Genomic DNA, 16586 nt, shown 5'->3' on the forward strand with positions numbered 1-16586 from the left:
ATTGGGCAATTACCTGCCGAATAAAATATCTGAATTTCAGCTTTTGTATAGAACAGAGGCCATAAAAATTGGGCAATTACCTGCCAAATAAAATATCTGAATTTCAGCCTCCTGTCTATTAGCCTAATTATTATTATTATTAAACATTTATATACTGCTGACATAGTCCATAATCCTTTACAGAGTACACTGCTGATGACATGAAGCCAGGACCCAGTACATGCACAACACTTCCAGCAACATAAGTTACACTGCCGCCCGCCAGCTTGTCCATCCACCAGCCTGCTTGTCTGCTCACTTCCGCCTGTCCGTCCACCATGAAGGAGGAGGAGCCAAGACTGAAGGAGGGGTGACCGGGACCCACTGCAGGGAGAGCCACAGGAGCTGGAGCACTGGGGCACACAGGAACCACCTTGTAAACCTATACTGGGGGCACCTATACCTGGCTACCTATACTGGTGGCACCCATACCTGGCTACCTAAACGGGTGGCACCTTTACCTGGCTACCTATACTGAGGGCACCTATACCTGGCTACCTGAACTAGGGGCACCTATACTTTGCTACCTATACTTGAGGCACCTATACCAGGCTACCTACACTTGGGACGCCTTTACCTGGCTACCTATACAAGGGGCATCTATACCAGGCTACCTATACAGGTGGTAACTATACCTGGCTACCTATATTGGGAGACCTATACACCTATACCTGGCTACCTATACAGGGGGCACCTATACCTGGCTACCTATACTGGGGGCACCTATACCTGGCTACCTATACCGGGGCACCTATACCTGGCTACCTATACCGGGGGCACCTATACCCGACTACCTATACTGGGGTCACCTATACCTGGCTACCTACCTACTTATTCTGAGGGTCTGTTTCTCTTTGGGCCGCACCATAGCTATAACGTGCGGTGCAAATTGTCAGGTGCTGTGCTCCAAATGTGGAGGGGGGCATCCTCACAACTTTGCTTCAGGCAGCAAAAAGTCTGAAACCAACCCTGAGGCTACATACACATGCTGAGTTAAACTTGGCCAAGGCGTCTGAAAAAAATTAAAAAGTCTAGGGCCTGGATCAAGTGTTTGCACTGTGGCCCTCAATACTCCTCGGCGTGCCAGCAAGCAATCTGCCTAGTGGATCAACTGAGCCAAGCGCTGGCTGAGGACACTGTTCTCCTTGTTGACACTGTTTTCCTTGTTGACACTGTTCTCTTCTTCTCCCTGTCCTCTCTGTGGCACTGTGTCGCCTTCATCAGTCCTCCTTCCCCCCTCCATGGTAACAGAATACATTGCTGAAGGCTGGGAAAGCATCTGTACAGCCTTCGCCTAGCACTATCACCCGAGTTCCAATCCTCCTGCTTGGCGGCAGTGCTGCTACATGTGTCCTAGGCTTCATGCAGACAGAGGTATATATGTATTCACACAAGAGATCTGTTCTCCAATGTACTCTTCTCTGAAGCAGTTCTTTGAAGGTGATCTTCATCAATCATCATCTTACCTGTGAATGATGTGGTGTCTCTGTAAGTAATCCAAAGCCAGGGAGAGTTCACAGATGTACAGCTTGACTGCCTCCTCGCTAAAGTGCACATTCTGCTGCAAATGATAGCGGAGGTCTCCTCCCAGCAACAGATCCACCACCATAAACATGTCCTCTTCATCTTGGAAGGAATACCTGGAAAAATAATTATGTGATTCTTAGTATCATATGGGATATTTGCAGGGGAAAAATAAAAGAAGAACACAAGATTTACAGGTAAGAATCATAAAGATACTCATCAGCTTTCAAGACTGGTCATGCGTGCTGTAATACCAAATACCAGACATTTTCAAAATTTGTCTTCATGTGTTACTTTAGAGTGCATGTTGTAAATATTTTATCTGCTATATGTATGCTACATTTTGAGTAACATCCAGGTAATATCAAACTCTTACAAAGTATCCTTGCAGAGGGCATCACTTAAAGGGAACCAGAGGCCCCAGGAAAAAGATTCTATACATACCTGAGGCTTCCTCCAGCCCCATATGCAAGGATCGCTCCCACGCCGCCGCCCTTTGCTGCCTGGATCCTCCGGTACCGAGTTCCGTCATGGCCGCCAGTCGGCCAGCAGACGCGGCCAATTGTCCGCATCACATGGGGGATCCCTCCATATACGTATGCATGAGACTGCTTACTGCGCAGCCGCATGCGTACGGGTATGGAGGGAGCCCCTGTGATGCGGACAATTGACCGCTTCCGCCGGAAGTGACGGGACCCGGTACCGCCGATCCAGGAAGCGGAGGATGGCGGCGTGGGAGCGATCCGTGCGTATGGGGCTGGAGGAAGCCTCAGGTATGTATAAAAGCTTTTTCTTTTTTTTCTTACATTCCTCTCTGGTTCCCTTTAAAGGACAACTGAAGTGAGATATATATTTATTATTATTGATTTATAAAGCTCCAACATATTCCATGGCAATGTACAAAGTTAGAAACAGACATGGTACATAATAATACAGACAATGGTATACACCAATATACAAAATACAGAATTGGTAATTACAGTGACCAAATACCTACTCCCCTGGAGCCATTAATAACCACCAACGGGGCATAGATATAGTGCCTCCGCTGCAGTAAACGGTTAAGGTAACCATACACTGGTCGATTTGCCATCAGATTCGACCAACAGACAGATCCCTATCTGATCGAATCTGATCAGAGAGGGATCGTATGGCTACCTTCACTGCAAACAGATTGTGAACCGATTTCAGCCTGAAACCGTTCACAATCTGTGGTGGTGGTGGTGCTGCCGCCGTTTCCCCCCATCTTGCATACATTACCTGCTCCGCCGGCGCGACTCCCGGGTCTCCTCTCTTCTTCTCCGCTCTGGTCTGGTCTGGTCTCCGGCATGCTTCCCTTCTTCCTGTCTGGGGGAAGTTTAAACAGTAGAGCGCCCTCTACTGTTTAAACTTCCCCCAGACAGGAAGAAGGGAAGCATGCCGGAGACCAGACCAGAGCGGAGAATGAAGAGCGGAGACCCGGGAGTCGCCCTGGCAGAGCAGGTAATGTATTGCAGCTCTATTGCGTCGGTCGTCGGGCACTCGAACGCCGCTAGCGACGCGCTCCCTACCCGCGGGCGATCGATGGTTATTTTCCGCACGGCGCGATTGACGGGATCGGACGGAATGGATCGAAATTCGGCGTGTAGCGCGAACGATTGGCAGCAGATTCGATCCCAGTGATCGAATCTGCTGTCGAAACGGCGGCAAATCGGGCCAGTGTATGGCCAGCTTAAAAGTGAAACTCAAGTGAAAAGAAGCTGATGAGAGAAACAACTGTATCTATCCTCCTACTCCAAAAAATGACATAAAAATTACGTTTACATATCACACAGTTTTATGTTATGTTTAAAAAAAATAAAAAAGTAGATTTATTGTTTTGCCTCAGCTCAATGAAACAGTCTGTCCCGTGTCTCAAAGTGCTAAAATATATGAACTGTTGACCTTTCTTATCTAATCCCTGCTCTCAGAAATCCAGTTATCTGTCAGGAAAGTATTTTATGGCTGTAATTCAGACGCTATGGTGCAATTGGGTCCCGACTGGAGAAAAACAGTCCCATAGCTGAACAATAACTCTTTCATACTGAGAAACAAGTCTAGCAACACAGCATATTTATTTGCAAGGTTGGCATTGTAAATACACATGTCTATCTCATCATGTCATGACACTAAAGGCTGGTTTCACATATGACATACCGTGAAAGGCTGCGTTTATGTCATATTATGTTACTGTTGTGTGTGTTTTTACTATATTTTTAGTGTATTTGCGATGCGTTCTCCATGCGTTTTGCGTGCGTTGAATGCGTTTGTGGTTCGTATATACGTTTTCCATGCGTTTTCATATTTCCATTTATGCAAATCACTAGGAAGACAACAGGAGGCCTAAATACAACAAAAAAAATATTTTGGGGAAAAACGCACATAAAAACGCATGGAAAACGTATGAAAATCGCATACCATTGCATTCCCATTGACTTTCATTATGTGCGTTTTGCAGCTTTCCTGCATAATATGCAACAAAACCAGCATTTTTAAAAACGCAGGTTTGAAAACGTTTAGAAAATACATATGCGTTTTTATAGGCGTTTTTTCCTGCGACCCATAGACTTCCGTTAGGGGCAAAAACACAGCGTTTTCCGAAACGCTAGCGTTTCTGCTATGTGTGCATCCAGCCTTAAGGCTGTACCTGGGCTGCAGTGTAGGTTGTCACAGAAGTACAAAGGAATGACATACTGTATGCGGCTGCTCCTACTGTAGTTATATGAGAAATGAACAATTGAATCATCCACATGAAACAAGGATATGGCAAATCCAACCTTGTTACTGTATTTAATTTATTTCTATAGGAAATAATTACCTGTGGATATGCTGGATAAAGAAGGAATAACTACTTTTACAGTGTTTATTTGTTGATTGGTAGCTCTTTAGGTTTTTTTTTTGTTCCAGTATAGAAGGTCCTATTAGTTCTCCATAATTATCCTCCTTTCACATCTATCTATGGTGAGTATAGTACAAATTACGGTACATAACACACAACTCCATATACCCTGCAAACACTTGCGAGATCTCTGTGGAAACACATGGGGGACAGTAGAGAGACGAGTAGCCCAGTGACAGACAAGTCAACATGAAGTCAGAGGGATTTCCACACCATCATTACAGACAGCAGTAAAGCCACAGCTGGGGACCGATTTCCCTTTCACTCAAAACACAGTCATTTGTGTTGAGCAGAAGTGCCGGGATTTGTAAGTTACTTTATTATTTTACTTGCTTTCTTGAAGGAAAATGCCTTAAAGATGAACCCCTATTTTTATAATGGATAGTTACCTCTGCAGTAGCTTTTGAAGGATTTTCTCCTTGAAAGTGCTAGAGTCATCAATACTCAGTACAGATGAAGTTGCAATAAGGGTGGGGTCACATTAATCCTTTCCAGACCAATCTTTGGATCACCTACGTCCCTCCCAGCACTTTTTTTTCTGTTATAGGTGGGGAACGTGGGTGATCCATGGAGTGCTCCGGTCCGGAGGCGAGAATCCTGAGAGTCTCTACCTACTGGCGCTAGAGTGAGGAAGGGACCCGGCGTTGGGTAGAGGGGACCAATTCATAAGGTGATGCTATGCTAGGACAAGATTCGGTAACGGTTAGTTACATGTGCGTATTAGCTTCTTGATTAGCTAATGTCAAATCACTTGTAAATTATTGGTCAGAGTCCAGACACTGGCCACTGCCTGTTCAACAGACTGTCTACACTAAATACTGCAATCCTTACTGCCTTTGCCTTCCACCTTGCAGTCTGAACAGTAGGGATGATGCAATCCAGGCAAAAGCAAAAGTTCCACCCACACAGCATGAAACAGTGACCAGGTATTCCTATGCTACTGATGCAGAAAATGGTCATGGCTCAGTTGTATCAGAGCAATGTTAATATACTGTATATACCGTCTTTCCCCGAATATAAGACACTGTCTTATATTGTTTTTGGGGAGTAAATATGTGCTAGGGCTTATTTTTTGGGGGAGGGGCTTACTTAAGGAGAGGGGTAGAAGCTTGTAGTGTATGGGGAGTTGTGTGGTCTCTTAACGCACCTCCCTTGTGGCTGTGTCTCCCTCCGTTCCTTGTAGCTTCTGCAGTGACCGGCATAGAATTGAAGCTGTACGGGCCCCTTTCTCCCTCACACTGATGGTACACGTGAGGTCGACTCTGCGCCCGCGCTCCCCTCTCATCATAATCAATATGCGCCTGACTGATACATCCCCTGCGCACATTGATAATGACAAGAGGGGAGCGTGGGCGCAGAGGGGACCTCATGTACCCTCAAGAGATCACACAACTCCCCATACACATAGAGTCCTTAGCTACTGGTAGGTCTTATTTTCGGGGGATGGCTTATATTTCAAGCATGGGGGAGGTCTTATTTTAGGGGAAACACTGTAGCAATCACATTGTATACATCACAGTGTGAGACAGAGCACAACGTTTCAAGGTGTGCCCTACCACGGTAGGAACATACCACATTTATATATACACAAAACACATCCCTTTCCCAGCCAAGAAGGGGTGGGCACTCATTTAGATAATTAGCACAACAGGTATGAGAAGAGCAGCTATATCAATACGCAAGGTACAGGGAACCTTACTGGATCGTGTTGATAAGAATGTTGAAGGGATGGAATCTTACTGGATTGACACGTTGGGAACGTTGAAGCCAGGAGACTTTAATGAGGAGTATAGTTTAAGAAACTTTTTGTGATTAAGTTTCACTTTGCACATTGATACACTATTCACAGACAGTGTGATGTCAGGACCTAGGCCATGACATCACACTGTGGGAGGGGTTTCACACAATATCAGCCATATACAGACGTCCCTGACCCTGATGATCTATTCTAGGAAAGTTAAAGATTTCTAATGGGAAAGGAGGTATCAGCTACCGATTGGAATGAAGTTAACCACCATGGCGGTATTGACGAGCTCAGCTCGTCCAGGAAAAACTTGCTGAAAGCGGTATTGACGAGCTGAGCTCGTCAATACCGCCAGGGAGATTTATTGTTTCTCTTCCCCGCCGGCTGCACTTTTCCCTCATCAGAGGGATTCCCCAGGATGGCTGGATGCCTGCCAGCACGCTGTGGGTAGCGATCTGTGCTACCCACAGCATACAGAACTAGCATCCAGCCACCCTGGGAATCCCTGTGCAGCCGGCGGGGCAGAGAATGTGTGGGGCTGTGCAGGGATTCCCCTTCTTTGCCGGCGGGTGGCTGGTGCGGGGATCCTCTCTGTGCGGGGGGCCGGGGATCCCCGTACTGTGCATGCGGGGTGACCCTTTTGTGTGTGCGGGGGGGCGGGTATCCCCTTCTATGGGGCTGGTCTTGGCCGGTCGGGGACACCCCCTTCTGTGGTGGGGGGAAGGTGGGTGTCCCCATCTATGTGGGCTGTGGGTGGCCTCTCCCTCCTCTTCCCCATCCCTCCCTCTCTGTCCCCCGTGTCCCCCCCCCCCCCCGATCCCGTGTCTCCCCCCTGTAAGAAGCCCTGATCTACTCACCTGAGGGCTTTCTCCTGCGGCGGCCACGATGGACACCCTCCTCCTCCATCGCCGAAGTCCCGGTCTGTGTAATTACAGTACGCGGCTTGGTGACGTCACCAAGCCGCGTACTGTAATTACAGAGAACACGAGACTTCGCGATGGAGGAGGAGGGTGTCCATCGTGGCCGCCGCAGGAGAAAGCCCTCAGGTGAGTAGATCAGGGCTTCTTACAGGGGGGAGACACGGGATCGGGGGGGGGGGGACACGGGGGACAGAGAGGGAGGGATGGGGAAGAGGAGGGAGAGGCCACCCACAGCCCACATAGATGGGGACACCCACCTTCCCCCCACCACAGAAGGGGGTGTCCCCGACCGGCCAAGACCAGCCCCATAGAAGGGGATACCCGCCCCCCCGCACACACAAAAGGGTCACCCCGCATGCACAGTACGGGGATCCCCGGCCCCCCGCACAGAGAGGATCCCCGCACCAGCCACCCGCCGGCAAAGAAGGGGAATCCCTGCACAGCCCCACACATTCTCTGCCCCGCCGGCTGCACAGGGATTCCCAGGGTGGCTGGATGCTAGTTCTGTATGCTGTGTGTAGTGGGGGGGACACAGGATCAGGGGTGAGACGGGGGGCATGGAGGACAGAGAGGGAGGGATGGGGGAAGAGGAGGGAGAGGCCACCCACAGCCCGCATAGATGGGGACCCCCACCTCCCACCCACCACAGAAGGGGGTGTCCCCGACCCACCACGACTAGCCCCCATAGAAGGATGATACCTGCCCCCCCCCCAATGCACACACAGAAGGGCCACCCACACGCACAGTATGGGGATTCCCCCCCCCCCCCCACAGAGGGGATCCCCGCCGGCCACTACCAGCCAGCACAGAAGGGGAGCCCCCCCCCACAGAAGGGACACCCGGCCACAGTTAGGGGGCATCGGGGGCAATGGGGTTGGGGGGGCAGAGGCACCCGCAAACCTAGCTCCCTATACATATGACTCCCTAGACCTGGCTGCACATCTGTCTCCTATACACCAGCAAACATCTTGCTCCCTATATACCTGGCAAAACATCTAGCTAACTACACCTGGCTGCACATCTGGCTAATACATCTGGCTATACATCTGGGTCTTATACTCACCATTGGCATGCTGATCCCTCGCCGCGTACCTCTGATAGCTTCTCCAGTGCCTTCTTCCATGTCCCTTGGCGGATTTTGCTTCTCCCTTGGCGATCACATGTCCCCCGTCGATCGGCGTTGATGGCACCAATGTCACACAGCATCATCAAAATCTCGCAGCAAACACTTTTTTTTTATTGAATTCAATACAATAACCTGTATTGAATTCAATATAAAAAAAATGATTGCAAAAAAAATTGGTTGAAAATTATTGGAAATTAATTGAACCACTTTTTGCACGGAAATCCTGGGGAAATAGAACGCCAGGGTGGCTACACCCTTGGTTACGGTTCCTCTTTAAGCTCTGGACCTCAATAAAGGTTTTTAGGGCCAGGAAGTGAAGGCTTTATCATTTCACTAGTCCTCACACATATGATTAAGTTCTTTCAACTTTTGACACCATTTACCGGCATTCTAACGTATTAAAACGTCATGCTTTAGCCTGTTAACGGCAACATGACGCTTTAATATGTCGCGCGTTCCCGCCACCGCTCCACACATGTGCGCGCCGCTACCACCGCTGTTTCCATCAGGATTCCGTGTTGAGCGATTGGGGAAGAGGACCGAGCAGTCCTCTACCCAATCGCAATGCCTGGAGTGAATGGACGTGACCGCGAACAGCAGCCACGTCCATTCATAAAACAGGAAGCCGTCACATTGTATTTAAATGTAGAAAAAAAAAATGTGAACACTTTCTATAACGAGAAAGTGTTCACGAGAGCCATCTTGTGACCAAAAAGTAAAATTACACATACAGACACATACATACTTGCAATACCAATAAAAAAAAATCAGTAAAAAAATAAAATATATAAATAGTATCCTTAGGGACTCAGCTTTTTTAATCTATATTTTATGAGGGAAAATTACTTTTACTTTACTACATAGGGGCTGGTAATTATGGACCGGACACACTGGCGTAACAATAGGGCCTGCAGCCCCTGCTCCCGAGGGGCCATTTTGTGGGGGTTGGAGGGGTCGCAGCATGAGGGGAAAGCCATGGCCACATTCGGCGGGGAGAGGGGACGTTCCCCCCCCCCCTCCCTCACCTCGGGGCTCTCCCCTCTGCGTTCCCCTCCACTTTAAATTAGCGTCCGGGCAGCGGCGGGCACCGGACAGATACATACCTTCCGTGCGCTGCAGCATGCGTTCCTCTCTCTAGTCTCTGACACGACTTCCTATATAATCGGAAGCTGATACCCCCTTTTCCTGTATAACAGGAAGTCACCTCAGAGACTAGAGAGAGGAATGCACGCTGGAGCGCATGGAAAGTATGTATCTGTCTGCTGCCTGCCGCTGCCAGGACTCTAATTTAAGCTGGAGGGGAGCGCAGAGGGGAGAGCCCCGGGGTGAGGGAAGGGAGGGGGGGAACGTCCCCCCTCCCTGCCGGATATGGCCATGGCTTTCCCCTCATGCTGCGACCCCTCCAACCCCCACAAAACAGGCCCATGGGGCGCTCAGAAATTCTGCAGGGGACCCGGTGGGACCTAGTTATGCCTCTGAACGGACAAATGAAAAACAAAACAGAAAAATAACACCTATATTTCAAAATAATATTTTTAAACGGTTTAATAATCGTGACAACTGGGCAAATAAAATGTGTCTGTTTTATCCACAGGAGAATGTTTAATTTTAAAACTATAGAGGCCGAAAACTGAGAAATAATGATTTTTTTCCATTATCTTCTTATTTTTCCCATTAAAACACATTTAGAATAAAATAATTCTTAGCAAAATGTACTACCCACAGAAAGCCTAATTGGTGGTGAAAAAAAACGAGGTATAGATCTTTTTCTTGTAATAAACTGAAAGCAATTTGATTCAAGCACTATTTAAGTGTATATCAAATCACAGAAAGCGAGGGTATTGCTTTTCACATGGCCAGGTTTATGTTCATTACATTCTGATATCATTTTTGATGCAGAAATTGCTGTATAAGTGTCCTCCATCACCTTGCCTCACATCTTTCTTTCTGTAGCCTGTTAGTGGAGCGAGTGACAGAAATGCACCTCTACACTCACCTCCGGGTGGTATCACTTGTTTAAACAATTCTCTTTACTCCTGATCACCCAAAAGAGGGATATACCCTCATATTCTGTCTATGTAAAACTAAACTCCAAATAGGGATAGTACCAGGGGCGTAGCAATAGCCATAGCAACCATAGCAACTGCTATGGGCCCCTGGAGAGGAGGGGGCCCAGGAGGTACTTTATGTGCTCACTTTGCTTCTCCACCCTCTGACTGTGTCTCAGTGCCCATGGACTATGCACAGTGTACATTGCATGGAAATGTAAATTGCCCAGTCAACTCATTGCTATAGAGTAAGGGCAGATGGCATTGCGCATAAGTGCCTAGATCTGATGGCCCCATTAAAATGTTGGTATGGGGCCCCATAGTCTCTAGCTACGCCCCTGATTAGTACACAGAGATAGTTAACTCTGGATTGCCAGGGCCGGTTCTAAACTTTTTGCTGCCTGAAGCAATACTTTGTAAAGTTGCCCCCCCCCCCCAACGTTTGTGTGAGAGGAGAGACACATCGGGCTGTGCATTGCAGGCATGGCACCAAGCTTACCTCCCTCTACTTTCTCCAAAACACCATCTCCTCCTTGCTGGAGCTCAGGATCTGGGTATGTGCTGCTCCATCACTCACCCGCTCTCAGCAGATTACACTGGTTCACCAGCCACAAGTAAAGTCCAGATTCCTCTCTGACTACAGTGGCACCTCATGTAACCCGGCAGCACGTAACAGGTAACATGAAGCAAAGCTGTAGCCATGGATACAGGACGCTGGACGGGTGGATGGAGATCCCATCCCTGGAACACTGAGAACAGGTGAGTAAAGTAGCGCGGTCGAGAAAAGATGCCCCCTCCCCTCCCACGATTTGGAATGATTGCATAGTACCCAACAATTTACTCTGCTTCATTTAATAGTCTCAGTCAGCAAGGGAGTATATGCAACAAATTGAGACATGACAGCTCAACACAATAACACACTGGCTAGCTGCCAGGCTGGTGACTATGAAAAAACAAAACTGCTCACCCTTAGCCAGTCCTCTATTCCTCCTCAGTCAGGCCACAGTGCTCCCTTTTGCTGTGCAAGTCAAATGAAACCCTGCTGCTCTCCTGCCTCCCCCCTCCTCACTCACTGTCAGACTCCTCACACAGCACAACAAGCTGCTTTTCCCCAATGATGATCTCTTCACCTCACTCTCCTCTCGCTTCTCCTCCTACTCTGACTGCACACTGTAAGTGTAAACACAGTACAAACATGCTGCCCCTGTAATCTGATGCAAATGTTTCACCTTGCCTCATGAGAGAACTGGCCCTGAACCTCAGAGGTCAGTATGAAGTATTGGTTATTGATGGCTATACAACTGAGATAGTTGTGAAAAGAGGAATAGTGAATTCTTTTTTTTATTTATCAGGAAATGGGTTTTAAATGACCCCTATAGCAGAAAATTGTAAAAATGTAGAACACATATTTATAAAAAGTACATTTCTCTAAAAGTGAAATGCACTATAAATTACTTTTTTTCTGTGCTGCTGTCGATTACAGTAGGCAGAAAAAGTCTGATAGCTCTGACAGGGTTTGGACTAGTCCATCTCCTTATGGGGGATTCTCATTATTTCTTATATTCTCCGCAAATGCACTCCAGGGAAAGGATCTATGTAAAGATGCCATCCAGCCTCCCTGTTCACTCACATGCTATTTTAGCAGTTGGACTGAGCAACTACCATTCAGCTAATGCTTTTGAATATAAAGAAAACCCTGAGATTCCCACATGAGGAGATGGACTAGTTTAAAACCTGTCGAATCTGTGAGATATTTACTGCCTACTGTAAGTGACAGGAACATAGGAAAAAGGTAATTTATAGTGCATTTTACTCTGGAACAAATGTACATTTTATACAGCTGCATACACATGCATTCTGAATTTTACATTTTTTTTATTTATTTTTTTAGATAGTTGTCCTTTAATCAATCAGAGATCATTTATCATAACTTTGAACAGTCATTCATTAATTTTGTGTATTGTGTCGTAGAGCCGACATACATTATTATACAGTATAAAAAAGACACACTACTAGGGGAATCAGGAAATGTGGGTGCCTGTGGCAAATCGACTATTTGGGCACACCATAGGAGCTAATGCAAAACATCGACTATTAACCACTTCACCTCGAAGGGTTTTTCCTCTTAAAAAACCAGAGCAATCTTCACCCATCAGTGCTCCTTCCATTCATTCACCTATAGCTTTATTACTACTTATCACAACCAAACAATCTATATCTTGTTTTTTTCACCACTGATTAGGCTTTCTTTGGGGCAGTTACTTTTTGCTAAGAATTATTTTATTCTAACTCAGTTTTAATGGGAATAATAAGAAAAAATGTAAAAAGTTCATTATTTCTCAGTTTTCGGCCATTATAGTTTCAAAATAAAACATGCTACCATATTAAAAACCCACACATTTTATTTGCCCGTTTGTATCGGTTATTGCAACGGTTAAAATTTTTCCCTAGGACATAAAGGTGCATTTTTTTCAGTTTTGCGTCTATCCCTAATTACAAGCCCATAATTTATAAAATATTTTTTTTTGTATACATGTTAAAAAAGTTCAGTCCCTAAGGTAACTATTTATGTATTTTTTTTATTTGTAATTTTTTTTTAATTAAAAAATAAATAAAATAAAAAAATGGTAACTTTAGGGGAGTGTGGGAGGTCAGGGCTCAATTAAAAAAAAAAGGTAACTAGGGATGATTAACTGAAAAAAAAAGGGGGGGGGGGGGATGTAATATTACAATTTGGCCACAAGATGTCCTCAGTGGTGACTTCAGGAGCGTACTATTAGTACGGAAACAGAAGCACTACGTGGAAGGAATTTATGAATGGCAGAGCCATCTGAATAGACGTCTGCAGCCATTCAGAGGGGAACTTAGATCAATGAATGGGATTTGTTTTCCTATTCATTGATCTAGCAGCTGACGATCGGCGGTAATGAGCAGTGCAAGAATGGCAGCAAATAAATACTCCCCCTTGAAAATCAATAGGTGGATTTTGATTGGCTTTTGTAGGCTCCACTCACTTTTCTGAATATTATTCTATGTCACCCAGTGACCGACTGTGAAAGTTTGAGAACCCTACCATTAACAGTGTAAGAATGGCTGCAGTTTACATTTTCCCAATGAAATTTGTATTTTTCTCTGCCCACTGATGTCCCGACATTGCTCGGGTATGTATTTGGCTGTGTTGACTCCGCCCACTTTTTCTAACCCTAACACACAATTACTCAATGACCAAGTTTGTGAGCTTTGCGCTCTTTGGCATCAATAATTTGCATTGAAATGAAACAAATCTGATTGGCTGTTTGTGGCTCCACCCCTTTTTTCTGAATTTAAACCCCAGTCACCCAATGACCAACCGTACCAGATTTAAGGCTTGTGCCATTAACAGTGCAAGAATGGCAGCAATTACATATTCCCCTCAAAAATCAATAGGTGAATTTTGATTGGCTTTTTTAGGCTCCACCCACTTTTCTGAATATTAATCCCAGTCACCCAGTGACCAACTGTGCAAAGTTTGACAGCCCTACCATAAAGAGTGTAAGAATGGCTGCAGTTTACAGTTTATCAGTGAAATTTGTATTTGTCTCCGCCCACTGATGACCCATAATTGCCCGCTTATGTATTTGGCTGGTGTTGGCTGCGCCCACTTTTCCTAACCCTAACACACAGTTACTCAATAACTCAATGACCAAGTTTGTGAGCTTTGCGGTCTTTGGCATCAATAACTTGCATTAAAATGAAACAAATTAGATTGGCTGTTTGTGGCTCCACCCCCTTTTATTAATGTAAACCCCTGTCACCCAATGACCAACTGTACCAGGTTTGAGGCTTGCGCCATTAACAGTGCAAGAATGGCAGCAATGAAATATTCCCCTTAAAAATCAATAGGTTAATTTTGATTGGCTTTTGTAGGCTCTGCCCACTTTTCTGAATCTTAATCCCAGTCACCCAGTATTCAACTGTGCAAAGTTTGAGAACCCCACCATAAACAGTGTAAGAATGGCTGCTGTTTACATTTTCCCAGTGAAATTTGTATTTTGTCTCCGCCCACTGATGACCCGGTTGTTGCCCGGTTATGTATCTGGCTGGTGTTGGCTGTGCCCACTTTTCCTAACCCTAACGCACAATTAATCAATTACTGAATTACCACGTTTGTAAGCTTTGCAGTGTTGGGCATCAATAATTTGCATTGAAATGAAACAAATCTGATTGGCTGTGTGTGGCTCCACCCCCTTTCTCAATTTAAACCCCAGTCACCCAATGACCAGCTGTACCTGGTTTGAAGCTTGTGCCATTAACAGTGCAAGAATGGCAGCAATGCAAATATTCCCCTTGAAAATCAATAGGTGTACTTTGATTGGCTTTTATAGACTCCACCCACTTTTCTGAATATTAATCCCAGTCACCCAGCGACCAACTGTGCAAAGTTTGAGAACCCTGCCATTAACAGTGTAAGAATGGCTGCTGTTTACATTTTCCCAGTTAAATTTTTATTTGTCTCCGCCCACTTTTTGGTTATGGGAATAAAAAGTATCCTGTACTTTATTCCAGGTAATGTACTGTGTGTGCCAAATTTCATTCAAATCCATTCAGCCATTTTTGCGTGATCGAGTAACAAATATCTAAACCTCCAAACATCCGAACTTTCCCATTTATAATATTAGTAGGATATTTATCAGTGAATACTAGGAACTGATTTGTTTTATCTCTATTTATTCTCCCTGATCTCAGCACATTTCAAAATTGTTGCCCTGAAAAATTCCTGAAAAAAAAGTCAAGCCTTTCACGACTGGTTTAAATTTCCAATAAAGTAGCCTCTATAGTTGGATCCAGCGTATAATCACTAAGTATATGACACACTGAGATTAGCTTTTCCCCCCTTCACTCAGTAATTGTATTTCTCTAAGCCTCTTATATGCTTAGAGTCAAATGACACACAGAAATGTAGATTGGTTGAAAAAAGGTAAAGATGATTACGCTCTATTTTATTTATAACCCGGTTCTGGGATTTACAATAACGCTCTATGGATCGAATTACAATTTACATGGATAAAAAGAAACGGACTGAGCAGCTCAATATAGAAATATGGAAATAAATATTTGTTATTTTAGTAAACATAACTTAAAGCTGGCAAACAGCGCCAGATTTACCATAAGGCACTGAAGGCACGTGTCTACAGGCGCCTGATGATGGAGAGGCGGCTCAATCCCCTCCCTGAACGCCTCCCTCCTTCTCTATGGAGAGTCCTGATGAGAATGTAAATGAGAGGTTACTCACCCAGCTCTCAGCATTCCACTGACCAGATCTCCTTTCAGTCAGGGGCACCTCTAGCTACCTAATACTTGGGGGCACCTTGAGCTGCATAATACTGAGGTTCTTCTAGCTACCTAATACTTGGGGGCACATCTAGCTACTTAATATTGAAGGTACTTCTGGTTATCTAATACTAACAGACACCTGTAGCTACCTATGCTGGGCAAGGTAAAGTAAGGGAGAAGTGACAGCTAGGACAGTCAGTAAATTTGCGGTGCGGTTTCGGTGGAGGTTTGTAAGTTAATAAAGGGCAGAATCTAAGGTGCCATGGCATCTGTGCCTATAGGCTCCTGTGAGGTAAATCCGGGCCTGCTGGCAAATATGGTTTCTAAGAATCGCATAGACTGTTCTATATATACAACCTGCAAGATAATGCTCCATATGGTAAAGGCATTTTTTAAGCTATCTCCCTTAGAGGTATAATTTGCATATTTTCCTGACTGCCAACCAGAGCTGCGCACTTTTTTTCAGTGAATTGGCAGCCAGGGGCATGCTGATTGGTGCTCATCAATTTCTGAGTACCAATTACATAGTTGCAAAAAGACCTACGTCCATCAAGTTCAGCCAGCCCCTATTGTTATGCCCCTGGTCCCCCTAAAATGCAGATCTAGAATTTGCCATAACTACTTCCTGTGGCAGTACAGTACACATTTTAATCACTCTTACTTTAAAAAAAAAACCCTTTCCCAAAAACATAGCTAAAAAACTTTTTTCCTCCATGTGCAGATTATGTCCCTAGTCATTTGCATAAAAGCCTAGGGACAAAAGCTCATCTGCCAAGATGTTATCTTGCTCTCTGATGTATTAATACATGTTTATTAGATCTTCTCTAAAGAACCAAAAAAGCAAGCAAAGCCTCGGTATACTGCACCAAAATAGGGTTAATAGAAAATAACAATCATTTATTCAACTACACAACAATTAAAAATGACTAAATGAGCAGAACCAAAATGGCGGAGC

The 16586-nt window shown here is 45.3% G+C and overlaps 1 protein-coding gene across 2 annotated transcripts in view; it reads right to left on the reverse strand.

Moving 5' to 3' along the window:
* The window catches only part of STK32B (serine/threonine kinase 32B), a 258548-nt gene that overhangs the window by 116301 nt on the left and 125661 nt on the right, over window positions 1-16586 (reverse strand). For both annotated transcript variants that reach the window (XM_068277282.1, XM_068277271.1), the window contains exon 4: window positions 1506-1679. In XM_068277282.1, coding sequence (XP_068133383.1) covers window positions 1506-1679 — 174 coding nt within the window. The remainder of the gene's footprint in view (window positions 1-1505; window positions 1680-16586) is intronic.

The sequence above is a fragment of the Hyperolius riggenbachi genome, chromosome 1, assembly GCF_040937935.1.
Source record: "Hyperolius riggenbachi isolate aHypRig1 chromosome 1, aHypRig1.pri, whole genome shotgun sequence".
In the NCBI taxonomy this organism is placed as follows: Eukaryota; Metazoa; Chordata; class Amphibia; order Anura; family Hyperoliidae; genus Hyperolius; species Hyperolius riggenbachi.